This window comes from Canis lupus, chromosome 4 (genome assembly GCF_003254725.2).
Source record: "Canis lupus dingo isolate Sandy chromosome 4, ASM325472v2, whole genome shotgun sequence".
Lineage (NCBI taxonomy): Eukaryota > Metazoa > Chordata > Mammalia > Carnivora > Canidae > Canis > Canis lupus.
Window position 1 is genome coordinate 72,788,187 of NC_064246.1, and position 19,055 is coordinate 72,807,241.

The 19,055-nt window shown below is 41.0% G+C and overlaps 1 protein-coding gene across 1 annotated transcript in view; it reads right to left on the reverse strand.

Moving 5' to 3' along the window:
• Nucleotides 1–2,274: 2,274 nt before the first annotated feature.
• SKP2 (S-phase kinase associated protein 2) overlaps nucleotides 2,275–19,055 on the reverse strand; it is a 33,582-nt gene continuing 16,801 nt past the window's right edge. The window contains exons 5-10 of the mRNA XM_025436475.3: nucleotides 18,669–18,803; nucleotides 17,054–17,152; nucleotides 15,643–15,773; nucleotides 9,056–9,107; nucleotides 8,776–8,883; nucleotides 2,275–4,175 (exon numbers count right to left, since the gene is read on the reverse strand). Of these exons, the coding sequence (XP_025292260.1) occupies nucleotides 3,962–4,175; nucleotides 8,776–8,883; nucleotides 9,056–9,107; nucleotides 15,643–15,773; nucleotides 17,054–17,152; nucleotides 18,669–18,803 (739 nt within the window). The 3' untranslated portion in view covers nucleotides 2,275–3,961. The remainder of the gene's footprint in view (nucleotides 4,176–8,775; nucleotides 8,884–9,055; nucleotides 9,108–15,642; nucleotides 15,774–17,053; nucleotides 17,153–18,668; nucleotides 18,804–19,055) is intronic.

Genomic DNA, 19,055 nt, shown 5'->3' on the forward strand with positions numbered 1-19,055 from the left:
CAGACACACGAAAAGATGCTCAACATCACTTGTCATCAGGGAACTGCAAATTAAAATCACAAAATTAATCCTCACATTTTGGTGAGGATGTGAACAAAAGGAAGAAAAGGGAACCCTTGTAAATTGTTGATGGGAATGTCAGTTGAGGCAGCCAATATGGAAAAGAATGTGAAGGCTCCTCAAAAAATTAAAAATACAACTACCATGTGATGCAGCAAATCCACTTCTGAATATTTACTGGAGAAAACAAAAACACGAATTCAAAGATATATGCACCCTTACCTTATTGCAGCACTATTTACAATAACCAAAACATGGAAGCAACCGAAGTGTCTATCAATTGATGGATGGGCAAAGGTGTGGTAGACAATGCAATATCATTTACCTATAAAAATGAAATCTTAGGGATGCCTAGGTGGCTCATTGGTGGAGTTTCTGCTTCGCCTCAGGTCGTGATCCCACGGTTCCAGGATCGAGTCCCACATCAGGGTCCCTGCAGGGAGCCTGCTTCTCCATCTATGTCTCTGCTTCACTGTGTGTCTCTCATGAATAAATCTTTAAAAAATAAAATAAATGAAATCTTGCCATTGGTGACAACCTGGACAGACCTAAAGGGTATTACACCAAGTGAAAGTCAGATAGGGAAAGACAAATTCCATAGGATTTCACTTATATGTGTAATCTAAAAAAAGAAAAAAAAAAAAAAACAGAAGCAAACTTACAAATAATAGAGAACAAACTGGTGGTTGCTCCAGGGGCAGAGGGATAGGGGGGTGGATGAAATAGGTGAAGGGGATTAAGAGGTATAAACTTCAAGTCATAAAATAAATCATAGAGATGAAAAGTACAGTTATAAGGAATATAGTCAATAATATTGTAATGTTGTATGGTGAGAGGTGGTGACTACACTTACCACAGTGAGCACTTGTGGAATCACTCCACTGTACACTCGAAACTTATGTCAACTGCACTTCAATTTAAGAAAGGACTTTAAGGGATCCCTGGGTGGCGCAGCAGTTTAGCGCCTGCCTTTGGCCCAGGGCGCGATCCTGGAGACCCGGGATCGAATCCCACTTCGGGCTCCCGGTGCATGGAGCCTGCTTCTCCCTCTGCCTATGTCTCTGCCTCTCTCTCTCTCTCTGTGTGTGACTATCATAAATAAATAAAAATTTAAAAAAAAGTACTTTAAAAAAAAAGAGGTAATTGAGGATTTAAATCACTAAAAAATTCATTCAGTTTTGCCAATGTACCAATAATATGTGCATCATTATACTTAGGGATAGTACCTACCAAGACAATGCGTAAAAAAGATCCCAGGGATAATATGACATATAAATGATATAATGAAAAAAATTAAATTGGTGGGCGGGAAGGGATAACAGTAATATACAGATGAACTGCTGAGCTACAAGGAGAAATGGTTTCTTTCCAATGCAGTATATTCTCGACTTTAACATTAAAAATAAGCATGAGGGGATCAGGGCATAAGTCAACAAGAAGGCTTATTAAGTTTTCTACGTTAAGGAAAACATGAGTATTTGTTTTTAAGTGTCATGGACCTGAAGATACATTTTTAAGAAAATTACTGACAAAATAAAGAGGAACTAAAGAGAAAATTAGGAAAGAATATTTTAATTTGAATATTTTATAGGAATACTCAGTAAGGCATGGGTCGGAACTAATTCTATTCCTCTTTTTAAAAAAGATTTATTTATTAGAGAGAGAGAAAATGCAGCAGGGAAGGGCAGAGAGGAGGGAGAAAGAGTCACAAGCAGACTCCACACTGAACATGGAGCCCATCCTAGGACTTGATCTCACTACCATGGCAATATTACCTTCAGTCTAGGGCTTTTTGCTGCTGAACCTATGGAAATAGGGGACAGATTAATGAGAGTAAGATATATAGTATGAGCTGGTCCCGTCTATATTTAAAAAGTCCTACTAGCTGCCTTTTATTAGTACTTTAGTATATTAATCACTTGAATTTCAAATGTTTTATAAATGTTACTATTTTAGAAGCACTTTAAAGAATAAACCTGTACTTAGTACCTTCTCAGAAAGCATTCACACTATCATTTTAATTTGACAAAAAGCATATGATGTGGATGGAACAAAGGGGACCATTGTTGGGGTCCTTTTGTAGCCATAACCAGAGGGCTGGGACCAAAGACACCCCAGACGAAATGCTAATTTTAACCACAGTACTTAGGGAAAAAAAAAAAAAAAGAGAGAGAGAGAGGGAAAGAACAAAAGAATACAACTCAGCGGAAGTACTCATTTTTATAAAAATTGTTTTATTTTAAAACAGGTGTATAAAAGTAGAAATCACATACAAAAATACAGATCACTCTGACATGTTAGCAAAATAGCTTATGGCTGGACTTGAGTTTGGAAGTACTGTACATTTGAGGGCATCTGGAAATCACAGCCCAATTGGGTACTATCATCAGCCCTTGTCACTAATCTGTAAACAATAATTTCATGTAGTATATGTAGCACTTTTTAATCAGTACAAAATCAAAACATAATTATTTCCTGCATAAGACCACTTTAAAATGTTCCTCCTTAGGTCTGGGCAGATAAGGGCACTTCAAATCGTTGTTTCTGACATTTGAAGAATCTGATTTAAAAACAATTAATAGAAATAACAGGTTTTAGCTTTTTTGTTCATTTTGAACATATGGGAAGATCATCAATTTAAATTAAAAAATTAGTGTTTTGTTTTAAAGTAGAATTTAATCCTTTTTCTTCTAGACATTATTAAAAAAAAAAAAATAAAAGCACTGTTGTTATCAAAAGATTCCACACCTGAGTCTTAACCTTGATGTCATTTCAAGTTGTCTCACTGCTTAGAAACTGCATGGAACTCACACCTACTTCTAATGTGTATTTCTGAGTGAATGAACATGTAGTTCTTCTTGGGCAACTCCATGTCCGGTAACTTTAGAAAATAATGACTTTCAATTATTGTGGGGGACATTTTTTTTAAAAAGGCAATTGAAAATACTTGATTCCAGAGTAATATAAAAATAACTTCAAGAACTTGGACAATAAAGGAAAAATGGCAGGGAACTTCAGTTTGGCATTCCATCCAACATTTCAAGAATAAAGACTGACCAGCTACTAGCATCTGTCTGAAACAAAGCGAGCCATTTTAAAAGCGAAAGAACCCATGTTAACGTCATTTGATCACAAAGTTAGAAGACCACAATTATATTTCCTCAGCTAATTCGGAATTCTGCGAGCACATGACATTATGGAAACTTCACTGATGTGCATGAGAAGATACTTCAGATTGACCTGTCATAGAAAACTGCCTCTTGAGCTTTCAAATTCTCTACCAATTCTTCACCTCTGATTGGTCAGTCATTTGTCATTTAGTGTGAATTGCCCAGAGCTATTTGTTTCCATGAACCTAATTTCATATCTACAGGCAAAGCTGAAATGCGTATTTTTCTATCTCCAGAAGAGGTTGCCACAAATGCTACTATCCTATGATTCTCCTTTTGTTCCGTTCACAACACAAACACTTCTAGCAGTCTATGTCTCATAAAGCAATACTGAAAAATTAAATAGAAGTCACCATATAGATTGTGAGAACGATTTGCTGGTGGTGATTCTTACGCTTGATTCTAAATAGATTTAATAAGAAGGGCACTTGAAAGAGGTGGCTCAAATCTTGCTGCTTAAGGCATCCTGAAATTACAGGCTCTCCTAAAATTCCCAAAGGCCTTAAACTTAGGCTCCTAAGTGTACAAAAGCAGTGACCGAAGCTTTTCTGGTTATTTAGAAAAAGCAAAACTTCATAGTCTTCTCTCTCAAACGGCTGTCTAACATACTTGCAGAATGAAGGCAAAGGGAAAACCAAGAATAAAAACAGCTGAGTGCTCCAGCAAGCAGGCTTCCTGCCTATTTTCCCTGTTCCAAAGAAAAGAGGAGACACCATCTTGTGATAAATACTTCATAGACAACTGGGCTTTTGCAGTGTCAGCCGGCATCGGATGCCCCATATCTCCTGGTTCTTTTTGTTGCCGGTGGTCGGCCTGGCGATGGTGGTGAAATGGGAACCATTAATCTGCAGATGAGGAAGGGCTTCTTTTAACAGTTGAAGGGTACCATCTGGCACGATTCCAAAAACTTGTAGTGTTTTTAGTGTGGGGATTTCTCCAAGTTCACTGGAAAGGAAGAGAGACTTCTCAGAATAGCAGTATCTATGGTAACTGATCCACCAGAGTTACATGACCCAATTTTTACCATTTGTTTTATATTCTACAAAATGCAAACTGAAAACATAATTTGCAATCAATGATTTGAGAAAATAGAATAGATGAATCAAACCAGAAAGCACAGACCTTTCTGTGCTCGGACAACATGGCCCCAGGACCCACGCAGGCGCATTTTGTTAAATGTTTTCTCACAATCTAAAAATGCTGAGATTTCTTTAAAATCCAACCATAGTTGCTTCCTTTTTCTATTCTCTCTCTTTTTTTTTTTTTTTTTAATATTTATTTATTCACGAGAGACATAGGGAGAGGGAGAGGCAGAGACACAGACAGAGGGAGAAACAGGCTCCATGCAGGGAGCCCGACGTGGGACTCAATCCCGGGACTCCAGGATCCGCCCTGGGCCAAAGACGGCGCTAAACCGCTGAGCCACCCGGGCTGCCCATCCTTTTTCTATTCTTGATCTAAAACTGAAAGGAGTTCAAGTGTCATGAGAAGCTGGGAGCCAGTGATGGCAAAGAATCACCACAGGTTACATGTAATTCCAAAATATGGACTTGACCTTTATTTGAACCAGGCTCTTTCAAAAGAGGAGCAAGAGAAGTTAAAGTAACTTCTTAGTAGGTCCATTACCTGTGATAACATCTAACAGCGACTTTGCTATGGTATTTAGGACAGGGCTGCGTAGGTGGGTGCAGATGGGAGTAGTTGGGCACAGATGGAGAAAAGGATTGATTAGTCACACCTTTTCTACGAGAGGCAAAAGCCATCTGACTTCTTTACATATTTTTTATTTTTTTGGTCACATATATGCCAATCCTCTTCTTAGCTATTTCCCATTAAGTGAAATACAACTCTGTCAACAGAGAAATTCTGGTCCACAAAAAAGAGAGCCTGTTTCCCCAAAGCAAATACTTTTAGGTAATGATTCTTTCTTCTTAGCTCAGATCTATGTGCTTAGGAATTCATCTCTCTGATCTGTATTTGCTCCAGGTTGGGACACACAGTACAAAGTCTTAGGAAAGGGAATATTTAGTTTGGAATATCAACAAAATCCCACTACAGATCAATGAACACATCAATGACCTAGAGTTAGAAGCATCCTTTATATTTTCATATTGCCGATTAATTACTAAAAAAACCAAACTTTCCTCATAGTAACTGTAACCTGGCCTCCAATCTTTTCTTCCTTCCAGCCTATTCTATGTACCTATGTTCAAGGCATCTTCCTAAAGCCTAGGAAGATTATGTCACCCCCCACCCCCTCCACCCACCCAAGCCTTTGATGCTGTCCTCTTGTTTACGGAACTCAAACCGTTCAGCTGGCCTTAGGACTTTCCATGTTTTCAGTCTGCTCTCCCAGTCACCCCATTACCCTCTAAATGGATTTATTCTACATTCAACAAGTGTATTAAACACCACAGAGGCTAATAAATGTTAGCTGAATAAAGATGGAGGGTAATTTAGAAAATAAAAGTACTACCTAAGTAAAACAAATATGCTTGGTGTTCATAAAAGGACAGCAACAAGATCTGGAGGTTACAACAGACAAAAAAGAAAATCAGGAAGAACAAAGTACTTTTCTTCTTAAAGTAAAGTAACCTCTGGAATATAGACACGGGAAGGCAGAGAAGGTCACGGCACATAGATGTTTATACTCACCATCACCTGACAGCAATTCTGCTTAAATCCTCTTATGTGAAATCTGAGTATTTGAGAACTTTGTAGTAAGAATTTGGGTGCTGGGATATCTGAATTAGCCCAATTATAAGTCATCCTACAGTGGACAGTATTAGAAGCAGAAACTGTAGGTGGGCGGAAGGGAAGGAGGTACAGCAGACGGCAGGAGAGGAAACGTTCTTGCCAACGGCCTGGGAAGGAGCCTGGCTGGGAGTAAGGAAATGGTGTCCTAGGTGACAAAGGAGTGAGCTGCATAGCATAGGATGGTCTTCTAAAATTTTAAGGGGACTAAAACATTAAAAACACTGATATCAAACCCCTTAGTACATGCGTCATCTATAACACAGCGGAACCCATGTGATAAGCATCTCTTTAGACTGAAAAGCAACCAAAGGACAGGAAATAGAAATGAACAGTTGAAGAGCCATTATTTCCAATTTAAGAAGCATACGAGGACTCTGGTAATGTCTTGTGTATCTTTGTTCCCCCTTAGAAAAGAGAAGATTTCACAGGTTCACACCTTACCCCTCAACTACATAATCCTGTTTTCCTTATAAAATCAAGTAAATGCCTGACTCCAAATTCTCCTACCACAGACTTTTTCTTTAGTCTCTCCTAATCCCAGGTCAGTTTACAATCTCCAGTGTGGCTTTCTTACTTGAATGAGAAATACGGAATAATCAGAAGAAAATTTGGACACAAGAAATAAGATCAATTAAGGCTGAAGGGAATACATACAATGCGGGCATATCCTGAGGAAGAAAAACCTACAGCTTCCCAAGATCATTATAGAAAAAAAGGCACTCAAATTTTATTCTCCCACTTCTGAGATAATAAATAAAAATTCTTCAGCCTAAGTGGCTTTCTCAAAATTACTATTGACAATCCTAGAATTCTTACTATGAATTTTGAGTACATCAGGTGCCAGAATGAAAGTAGAGAAAATAACACTTTATAAACTTCTAAGGATAAGGTACAGGCAAAGTCATCCTAATGGATTCATAAAGTTCACCAGTATATTGTTTACATAATGCCTGAAGAAGCATACTCTTTTACCTTAAAGTATAAAGAGAGCATCTTTTTTTCCTCTCTGTTCTCATTCTTTTTTGCAACTAAACTCCTGATGCCTGGTTCTTATTTCAAGACAAGGTTTGGATAAGTCACAAGGCAGTGAAGGTTCAAACCTAGGTCCGTGCTCTTAACCATCAATTCACACTGCCTGCAGGCAGGACTAGGCAAGTGTTACTATCCTACTGGATAAAAATATCAAACTGTGAGAGCTCACCACTTTCCCCTAGCCTCTGCCTAAGAAAAGGCATTTGGGGATTACCTGCTTAGCTTCTTTCCCTGGAGAGAAAGAACAAACGTGAGACATGTGCATAGTCTCTTGTGACAAGCAACTAAAGAAGACTGATCGCTGTCATCCCCAGGAGCTGCATGGGCAACGCAGCTGAAGCCCAAATGGCAAAGACAGGGGGGACGGAGGACAGAGATGTCTCTCTAGGTGGATGCCAGAGGCTCTCAGGAGTTCTGGATACCAGAGGCCACAAGACGTTAATAAAGGCTCCATGTATACGAATTTACACCCTACCATCTAAGAGCCGTGGAAGTACACACTGCCATCCCTTTTAGACAGTGCTTTTTCAAATAAGATACCAGCTGAGACCCTAAGCCCAAGATTGATTAAAGTGATTTATTAAAAACATAATTATCGGATTATCTAATACTACCAGTTAACCCTGTAGAGCTGAAGTATCTGATCTATTAATTGAAACTAACTTAGAAGATCCACACCAATCATTCGAGGATTACATAAATTCTTTGTCCAAATTCACCACCCTCCTTTGGTACGAACCAGTAGCCAAACTACCTTTGTCTGGATAGTGAGCTACATGAGGGCAGCAGCCTCAGTCAGGGCATCCGGACTGGAAAAATATAAGAAAGAAGGGCACCTGACCAAATGCAAGATACTGACTTCCAGTGGTTTTTAATAAAATTGTTATGCATCTACATCCTACATGAGGATGGATTTTCCAGCCCTTTGGGGATAAAAGAAACTTTAAAAAAATAAATAGTGTTATTCCTAGAAAGACTTCACAACAGCACTTTCTCAAAGAGAGACAGACTAGACTCTTTTTTTTCTTTGCACTCCCTTGACTTTTGTGCAAGTTGCTGAGCAGGTACAAGATTAACCCCCTTAAGAACTGCTGGATTAGCTATAGACTATCTTCATCAGTCCAGAAAACCTAGAATGCAGACCTAGCTCAGCCATTAACTTACTTTATAGCTTCAGGTTAAGTCACTTCATTCTTTTAGACTTCAATTCTCCTCCTATTCCAAGATAGCACTGGACTCATGACATTTACTGTTGACACGATGCCATTCTTCCAATTCTTTGACCACCGTCCAGGACAGACATCACTAGTAAAACTTTCCTCTATGCCCAGAGGGAGCCTTTCAGAATCAGCTGGAGTTGATTTGAAAAATGTGGGGGTGGGGGGAGGAATGCCCCCACTGGGTCTGCTTCCCAGTTATACTCGGAGCTCCCTGGAGGTTAAAAATGGTCTTCTCTTTTTGCAAGACTTCCAGATACCAGAATACTATATTCTAATATTTAAACCTGCTTCTAGCTAAATAACACATGTTTATAGTAAACTATCCTAGTCAACTTTCCAAGATATTTTAAGCACAAAATTTTGCTTTGGTTTTTCTGCCTTGCTGGACTTCCCTAGCCTATTTGTGGTACACTACAAATATCGAATATTGTTGTTCAAGTTTTAAACATCTGCTATTAATAGTAACAACTATTAACACCAAGTAACATCTCTTTTGTTCCCCATCTTTTCCTACTTTTAGAAAATGAAATACTTACAGTAAAGTTTCAGGTATTATATCATAGCACCGACTGAGTGACAGATGTTGGAGGTAGTTAAGCTGGTAAAATTCCGGAAAGCAGTCATTCTTCAGCATGACACTATCGCTGTAACAGAGCAGAAGGGAAGATTCAAAACCCATCCATCAGTTCAGATGGAGAAAACAAAAATAACCAACTGCCTGGTTCCTTCCATTCAACATGCTAAGATCCTTTCCTCCTTCAGTGAGCAGTCATGATTTTTCAATTTTTGTTTTAAAATAAATAAACAAAAAAATACCTTAAGTCTAGATGCACAAGATTGGGACATCTTCCAACTAAGGTAGAGACATCTACAGGAAAAAAGATGGTCATTATTAAAATGAGGAACAAGATAAGGATATCTGCCATCAACACTATCATTTAACTTTGTGCTCGAAGCTTGAAAAATGAAGGCGACTGAAGTCACACTATTGGAAAGAAGACACAAAATCATCATCTTGGCATATAAGATTTTGAACCCAGAAAATCCCAGAGAAACAACTGGAAATAGTAAGAGAACTACGTAATAAGGTAGGTTAATAACCATGTATATCTATGTATCTGCAATACCTAGCTGGGGAAAAAAGAAAAAAAGAAACCCATTCACATTAGCAAAATGCAAAACCAAATACCACCATCTATAAATAAGCAAAGTATTATAAAGGTAGCACTTAAAATCAATATGGGGGGGAAATCATGGATTATTTTTAAAAAATAACAGTGCTACTATGAGCAGAAAAAAACCTATTTCTCCAACTCAAATAATATATCCAAATAAATTCCACACATATTAAAAAGTCCTAACTGCAAAAATATGGGTGATTATTCATTGGATCTTGGGATAACTAAGGATTTTCTAAACACAAGAAAACATAAAGGAAAACACTAATAATTTACTACATAAAAACATTAAATCTACCGTGTTAAAGCAAAACAAAACACAAACAAAATTTAAGTATCAGAAAACTGGGAATGTTTCCAACATACATTAAGCAGAGAGTTAATGGTCGTATATGAAAAGTAAAGAAAAACAGAAAATGAGCAAAGAATGTGAAACAATACTTGGCCAAACAGAGAAAAATGGAGCAAGAAAGATAAAGTAAAATTAAATTACTGCTTTTCAGCCATCAAATGAAAAAAAAATTCTATCATAATACCCAGATTTGATTAAATATAATAAAGCAGGTCCCACATATACTACGAGTGAATATTTAATTTTAAGCAGACTTTCAGGAGAGCAAACTGATTTTTTTTTTTAGGGGGAACGGATTTTTTTTGTGTGTTCTGAGATTATACACTTGACTCTTTGGCTCAGTAATTCCACTTTTAGAGAAACAACTAGGTGTGCATGAAGATATTCATTTTAGCAATAGTTATAATAGCCCTTCCCCCAATTATTTTAATTCGTTAACCTCCATCCATTCTGTGGAACACAATGCCAACAGTGGTCACTCAAGAGCTTTTAAATTAACATTTCACAACATGAAAAAATAAGATACATTGTGTAGTGAAAAACAAAACAAAATACACACAATCACTATAATCTCAATTTAGTAAAAACACACTCAAAAACTCATATTTGCACACAAATTCACAGAGAGAAAAAGGTTCATGGGGTGGTGGTCAGCGGGGAAGGCTGGAAGGAAATCCACCCAAGGGTGGTGGGATTACAGGTAACTCCAGAATTTGGAAGACAGTCCCATGTGCTACTTTGCCATCAGAAAATGAATCAACAGGGGCACTTGAGTGGCTCAGCTGGCTCAGCATCTAGCTCTTGATTTTGGCTCAGGTCATGATGTCAGTATTTTGAGTTCAAACCTGCCTGCCTGCCCTCCTCGCCTCCAGCACCAGGTTCTGTTCTAGGTCTGGAGCCTGCTTAGGATTCTTCTCTGTCTTTCTGCTGTACCCCTTCCACTTGAGCCCCCTCTCGAAAGAAAAGGAAAAGGAAAAGGAAAAGGAAAAGGAAAGAGAAAAGAAAAGAAAAGAAAAGAAAAGAAAAGAAAAGAAAAGAAAAGAAAAGAAAGAAAGAAAAAAAAGAAAAGAAAAGAAAAGAAAAGAAAAGAAAAGAAAAGAAAAGAAAAAAGAAAATGAATCAATAAATGTTATTTGTTTTTAAAAATAAACAAGCTTCATTCACGGTTGGGGTTTTTCCTTTCCACAGCTCTGTCTTCAGCCCCATCCCCTCCCCTGAATCCTAGACTTGCATTTTATTTTATTTTAAAAGATTTTATTTATTTATTCATGAGAGATACAGAGAGAGGCAGAGACGTAGGCAGAGGGAGAAGCAGGCTCCCTGTGGGGAGCCCAACACAGGACTCGATCCCAAGACCCCAGGATTACGCCCTGGGCCGAAGGCAGATGCTCAGCCGCTGAACCACCCAGGCACCCCTAGACTTGCATTTTAAACTGTCTCCTCAACACACCCACTGGGATGTGGGACAGACATCCAAAATTCAGCCTAAAAGCAAGTACTTCATTTGTCCTCTAAATCTGGTCCTTCCCTAAAGCCTTCCCTGGCTCCGAGAAAGTGCTCATGTCACAGATCCAGTAGCTGAGGCCGAAGCCTGGGAGTCGTACCCAACTGTTCTCTCACATCCCACATCCAGTCTGTTGGCTTTTTAATGTCTGATCACTTCTTACCATGCCCAATGTCACCACCCAAGTCTTTTTACAGCCTTTTCTCAACACAGCACTAGAAGATGACTTTTATTTTATTTTTTTAAATATCTTATTTATTTATTCATGAGAGACACAGAAAGAGGGAGGGGCAGAGACACAGGCAGAGGGAGAAGCAGGCTCCATGCAGGGAGCCCAACACGGGACTGGATCCCGGGTCTTCAGGATCACACCCTGGGCTGAAGGCGGCACTAAACCACTGAGCCACCCAGGCTGCCCTGGAAGACAACTTTTAAAGGTGACTTAAATCATGTCATTTCCTGCTCAAAATGCTACAGTGGCTTCCCATCTCACTCAAAAAAATCTGAACAAAGCTTCTGTCTTGGCTTAGAGAACCCCGGGCTAGCTTACCTCCCATCACTGTCCTCGCTCCCTCTCACTCTGGCTCCCATATCAAAGCCTCTGCACTGGCTGGTTCCAGTTCCAGAATGTTCTTTCCTCACTTATCTATATACCTCACACCTTCACTCAATCAGGCCTGAGCTCAAGTGCCACTTCCCGGGACAGGCCCTCTGGCCCTTGCATCTGAAAACAGCCCCCTCTGGCCCGTTCTCCGTCTGGTCACTCTGTTCCCTTTCCCGTCCCCGCATTTCACCTCCTCTCCTCACTTTTAGCTATTTGTTGACTGTCTGGCCTTCCCACCAGAATGTAAGCCATGCAGGGGTGACTTCAGCAGCTCTGTTCAAGGCCACAGTTCCCAAGTCGGGAACAGGGCTCTGTGCATGATAGGTGCTCAATAAACATTTGTTTAATGAGTGGCTAAAAAAATGAAGGCGTGCACAGAATTTTGAGTGACCTATCACCTAGCCAGCCAACCGGCCCTCAACAAAATCCCAAACTGGATACTATCTCGTTTCGATGCCATGTAGGAAAGAATAAAACCCTGGCAGGTAGGACTGGTTAGTTTCCCTGGCATCCCTCAGTGGGAAGGGTCAGGAAATGGTCATCACTGCTAAGATTCCCTCTACCCACCGCCCCCTTCGTTTCCACGCGCTGGAGAGCCACCTGAGCCAGCAGGCATCTGACAAAGCCCCAAATCTAACCTGTCATTTTTGGAGAGAGGCAGTTTCTTCTAGAGAAGTCAAGGTCAAATCCAAGACCAGGAGCTGGGTGCTCCAACACTCAGGGGCAGTGCTTCCCAACTGCCCCATGGTGGTGGCAAAGTAACAGCCCACAACCACTGCACCCTCATCAGGGTTAACGAGCTCCATGGGATTAACCCATTTCTTCCTTAGACTCTAAGAGATGCCTTCCTCTACTATCTCTGTTTTACTGATGAGGAAACTGAGGAACAGTGAAGTTTAGCAACTTGCTCAGGAATACCCAGCAAACAGCACAGCAGGAACTTGAACCCGGGAGGACCGGCACCAATCTAGATGCCTGTTCTAGAGCTAAAATGACATTCATATCACCTTTGGAATAGTGAAATAGTGGGTGCCACTGTTAAAGACATTTAAAAAAAATCTCTGATTCCCACCGTAATACTATGAAAACACACACTTCAACTTAAACTCCAGACCTTTGTCCTTGGCCCAAATGTGTCTAGCAAGCAGGATTTTATTACCTATTATTCTTGCCAGAACTTGGTAAAAAGACTCTCTATTCCTTTCTGGAGGAACAAAGAGAAGGGTTTTAAGCCAAACTTGGACAAATTAACAGCAGCCTGCCTACAGCAGAGTTTCTCAACCTTGCACCCAGAACCTTGCTGCATTCAGAAAAACTCTCAATAAAGAAACAGGAAATACAGATATGGAAAGGAAATGTAAATGAGGCACTGCCTTTTCTTGGCTTGGGGATGAACAGGGGAGAACTGGTGGTGGTGGTGGTGGGACTCCATGTGAAAGGCTGCTTGCTGGTGGGAGTTTAAAATCCTTGGAAGGCAATTTGGCAAGAACGACCCAGAGCTTCAGAAGAGCCTCATCCTTGACTCAGCAATTCCACTTTTAAGAATCCACCCTTAGAAATGCACTCCATTTGTCTCTTTCCATGACAGGGTTGTTTATAAAAGGAAAAAAACTGTGTAAAGACTCTAAAAGTCCACTAAAAGGAGACCAAGTGAAGAAATTATTATTAAATCAATATAAATTATTCCACCTCTGTATGATGGAATATCCCACAGCCACTGAAAATGATGTGATGTAGCTATGGGATTATCTGGGGGGGCGGAAAAGCAGCATATTACAAAGTATTTCATGCACTATGGCCCACTTTTAAAAGCACTTTTTTTAAAATAAAGTTTTTATTTATTTATTCATGAGACATACAGAGGCAGAGATACAGGCAGAGGGAGAAGCAGGCTCCCTGAGGGGAGCTTGATGCGGGACTTGATCCCAGGACCCCAGGATCACACCCTGGGCCGAAGGCAGATGCCCACCACTGAGCCACCCAGGCGTCCCTTTAAAAGCACTTTTATGCAGGAAAAAGACCAGCAGGACCTTACTGAGATTACTGATTTGATTTTCTTGGTGCTTTCCCATAATTATGTATTTGTGAGAATGACTACAGAATACCACAATCAGATTTAAAATAGTGTTCAAAGGGAAAAAATATAAATATTGCATGTATGGTAGAGCAGGAAGAGAGATGCACTGTTCCTTTCACAGATGTCTAAAGAAAATATTCCCCTCTGAGAAGATGCAGGCATCCAGGCTCAAGCCCAGGCAAAGGACTGAACACGCTGGCCGCTCCGAAGAACCCAGCTCCTCTTCTCCGTAGCCTGATAAACACATCTCGTCCTAGAGAGGCAGTTTCCAAATACTACTTAAATTCTAAGAAGACACACTCTGAAAATGTTTGGCTCAAATCTTTTAAAGTATAATAAAAACTATAAAAACAAAATACTCTTATGAGTCAACACCAAGGCCCGAAGATACAGCTGAGGCGTGCTGCTAGCTTAATGAGGCTCTGGGGAGCCCATAGCCTGAGATCGCAAGGGGAAGCCGTTACAAAACCAAACCAAACCAAGCCATTGGCAAACACTGACCTCTGCCAATCACGATTCTGCCAATAAGACAATTTAAAAAAGCGTAACTGAACACTGAGGCTCTTAACTGTCACACATGACCCCTAGCTTCAAACCCCGTGTTCAACCAAATTACCTCACTGTCCTCGTAGACTCAACAAGAAAAGAGCTGTAGATACGAACTTATAAGCAGAGTTTGTAACAGGGTTTTCAACCTTGGCACTACTGACATTTTGGATCAGATTATCGTTTTGTGTTATTCTGCTGTCCGGGGCATTGCTTACCAGCATTCCTGGCTTCTGCCCACTAGATGCCAGTAGCACCCCCGCGGCCGTGGCAGCCAAAAATGTCTGCAGAACCCCTCCACCTCCCTGCCAATGTCCCCTGGCAGGAAAACTGCCTCTGATTGAGAACTACTGCTCAACCCTGATCAAACACTGCATTCAACTATTTTATCTCTAACAATTTAGCTGATTAAAAGAAGTTCTCTTTAAAAATAAATTGGAATAAATAAATAGATAAATAGATAGATAGATAGGTAGGTGGTTTAGGGCAGCCCGGGTGGCTCAGTGGTTTAGCGCCACCTTCAGCCCAGGGCATGATCCCGGGGTCCAGGATCGAGTCCCACATTGGGTTCCCTGTATGGAACCTGCTACTCCCTCTGCCTGTGTCTCTGTCCCGTACCCACATCCCCCGCCCTCTCTCTCTCTCTGTTTCTCATGAATAAATAAAATCTAAATAGATAGATAGATAGACAGACAGATAGATAGATAGATTTAAAGTATAGGGATCCCTGGGTGGCGCAGCAGTTTAGCGCCTGCCTTTGGCCCAGGGCGCAATCCTGAAGACTGGGGATCAAATCCCACGTCGGGCTCCCGGTGCATGGAGCCTGCTTCTCCCTCTGCCTATGTCTCTGCCTCTCTCTCTCTCTCTCTGTGTGTGTGACTATCATAAATAAATAAAAAAATAATAATAATAAAGTATAAAGGTTTCCACCTCCAGATTCTGGACTCAGGTCTTGATGCTACCTCACCAGCTGTCTACCTTTACCTAACCTTTCCAATCCGCTGCTACCTCATCTGAACAATGGGGCTAAGAACACGTGCACTGGATTAAATGAGACGAGTGATGCAGGGCAGGCTCTTCAATAAATCAGACCTACAATTCCCGTGGTTGCCGTGGAGGGCCCAGTGCCTGGACAGGCTCACCTGATCTCTGGAGATTCTTTCGATAGCCGCTGAGATTCAGCTGGGTGATGGTCTCTGACACATGCGCCACAGCCACCTGCACGTGCTTTTCAGTGAAATCATAACACCAGGAGAGGTTCAGCTCATCCAATCTGCAGGCCAGAGGAGAAAGAAGGAAAGTATGAAACCATGACACAGGGATGAATCCTAGCAGCACTGTCTCAAGCTGCAGGGAAAACACAAAGCCACAGGTTCCTTACCATCTCATGCAGAGAACCCCTGCTTCTCTCAGCAGCTACCTTTGCTCACCTAAGCTGCCTTCTCTCCTCCTGACACACTCCCCTGCCCTGGTTTGCCCCAGAGAGTTGCCAGGGGATCTGAGCCAAAGTCTTAGTGAGTGATGCCCCCTTCTGGAAATGGAGGGAACACTCTCCTCTCCTCCTGATGGCTCAAACCTCATTACAAGACTCAATGGGGCAGTTCTAGCCTCTGTTTTCTTTCTGAGCCACCCAGGTTGTCGGCAAACAACCACAGAGACTGAAGAGTCATTCAAGACGCTTTAAAAATTTGATGGGTTGGGGGCACTGAGTGGCTCAGTGGTTGAGCATCTGCCTTTGGCTCAGGTTGTGATCCTGGGGTCCTGCTTCTCCCTGTGCCTATGTTTCTGCCTCTCTCTTATGAATAAATAAATAAAATCTTGAAAAAAATTTGATGGGTTATACCAAGGATTCCCAATAAAGAGACGTTGACATTGCAAAAGGCCACTTATATGGCTTCTGTTGACTGAGCAAATGAAGAATTCAAATATCTAACCATTAAGCCCCACACCTCATTCCTGACATTGCTGAATAAAACGTAGGGTTATACATGTTACCTCATGGATCACATTCTTATCCAAAGACAACCTACTTTCAGCAAGTCATTAAAGAGACGCAGATACAACACTATAGCAGAAAGATCAGGGATATTAAAAAGGGCGCACACACACACACACACACACAGTATTCTGTGAGCCACATCCTCCTCTCACTTAACATCTGTAACTGTAGCCTGTACTTATATACGGACATCATTACATGATATAAAGATGTATTTAATGGAGTCACTCAAACTTAGGATATTTGTATAAGTTAGGTCTACAGACTATACCTGTATAGTCAGGTATGAACAGATTAATTTCAAATATACTGTTGATAAACACATTACTAAGTTTTCCTTATTTTAATAATAAAGAAAAGGGGGGGGGGATCACTACCTAAGTATCCTCTGCAAACAGTTTGAACAGAAAGTTTAAAGGGTAAAGGACACCGCGTATCACCAAGAGCTCCGAGTTAGGAATAGCTCAAGAAATAGATCCGATTCCTCACTCATGTGGGGGACAGTTGTGGATTTGCAAAAACAGTTCTATAATCAAGTCTCAAATCTTTCCCACCTGGAACAGCTGCTCAGCAAGGTCTTCAGGGCAGACTCGGAGAATCCAGAACACCCAGAAAGATTTAGTCGCACTAAATTTGAGTTTTGTGCAAGATTACTGGAAAAAGAGAAAAATGTCAGAGGAAGACACGGTTGTTCAATTCCTAAGCATTCTGAGGAAAGCAGGCTAGAGGAGTAGGTAGGTAAGCCCACAGCCTGCGAACCACAGGTGAGTTTCAGTTCATGTTTCACTCTCTGTATGACACCAAGTGGGATGCTTTGCCTCAGTTTACTCATCTGTGCAACGGCAGAATCAGTACCTTCTTGGTAGGGTTGTTAAGATTAAATTATATACTGTGATAAAGAGCTCCTCAGCATAGTGCCTGGCACAGAGTTAAACACACAAGCAAGACCTAGCAATGTAGTTTTTAAATTAAAAAAGAGTGCGGGAATAAACATTCTTTCTCTTTCACCCATAATTAGAATTAGCTTCTAGGCACACTTCTACTTGTCAAGTCTCCAGGTTCTTCCAATGAAACATCGCTCAAATTTGCCCTCTCCTCTCCATTCCCAAATGCCTGTGTTGGTGGAAGGAACTCCGTGATTAAGAGTGAGAGTTCTGGAATCCTACTCTATTGCCAAGTTCAACTCCTGGTTTTGTCACCTCCTAACTGTGTGATCTTGGATAAGTTATTTCAGCCTCTTTGTGCCTCAGTTTCCATATCCATAAAAAGGGAACAATAAGAACTTACATCCTGGGTTGCTGTGAGAATTAATGTGATTACCTTTGAAGAACTTAGTATTTGGGACATAGTAAGTGCTCAATAAATGTTGGTAGTTATCATGATGATGATGATGGTTTTTTTTTTTTTTACATCAGGTTTCACCATTTCTCACCTGAATGAACACAACAGCATCATAACTAGTCTAGTTTTTTTCTACATCTGATTAACACTCAAAGGCACCCAGTAAGTACATTGTCTTTCTAATTTTCAACCCTGACATTAGTGCTTCCATTCTCAGGACCACTCTCTTTATCATGTTTCCCTCTTCAGAGCCTACCACGGAGTCTGGACCTCTTACAGCATGGCAGGGGCCCATTATGACCTGCTCCACACCTCCTGGCATCTCCTCACTGTACCATATGCTCTAGCAGTTCCTAACTACTACAGAGTTGAGAACCACACAGGCAGCTTTACCTAGACAGCTTCTTTACCTCATCATGTGGAAATCTCCAACCTGAATATCTTCAATACTCAACTTAAGAGTCACTTCCTATGAGAAGGCTGCCCTCCTTCAATTTAATTAGGTCTCTCTGTGGGATACCACTGATTCACCAAAGCATGTAACAAACACACTGTCATTATGTCTCCCCACGAGAGAGGCAGGGACCAGGCCTTTATTCACCATCCTTGTATGTCTAGAACGTAGCATAAGGCTTGGCATATAGTTAGCATGCAAACTTGGGTTGCCTGGATGAGTCCTGCAAAGTATGACAGAAGCTGGGGCACCCCACGGTTATGTTCTGAGTCCATCTGGATATGAACAGAAGGGCACCCCAGTCACATTGAGGAAACAAAGTTAACTGACATAAAAACAACTGCCTTCGTCACATGCCCCTGAGAGCCACTTACTTGACAATGGGGTCTGACAGCTGTAGGCCTTCCAGGCTTAGATTCTGCAACTTGGAGCACTGGGACAGAATGCCATGGAGGGTAGACACATCAATTACAGAGTTGGACAGATCCATGTGCTGCACACGGAAAGAGCTGAACAGAGGAGGGAAAAGAGAGGCTCTGTGAGGTGGCTCCCACAAGTACCTCCAGATCAAATCCAATCCCCACTCCTCCCCAGATCAGCAGCCAATCATAAACATGACCCTAAATACACATTTCAAATAGTACTATAGTTTTAGTCTTACAATAAATTGCTACTAGGTAACTCCCTCCCCTCAATCATTTTAAAATTCAGAAGGATTTCAGGGGGTACCTGGATGGCTCAGTCATTTAAGAGTCTGCCTT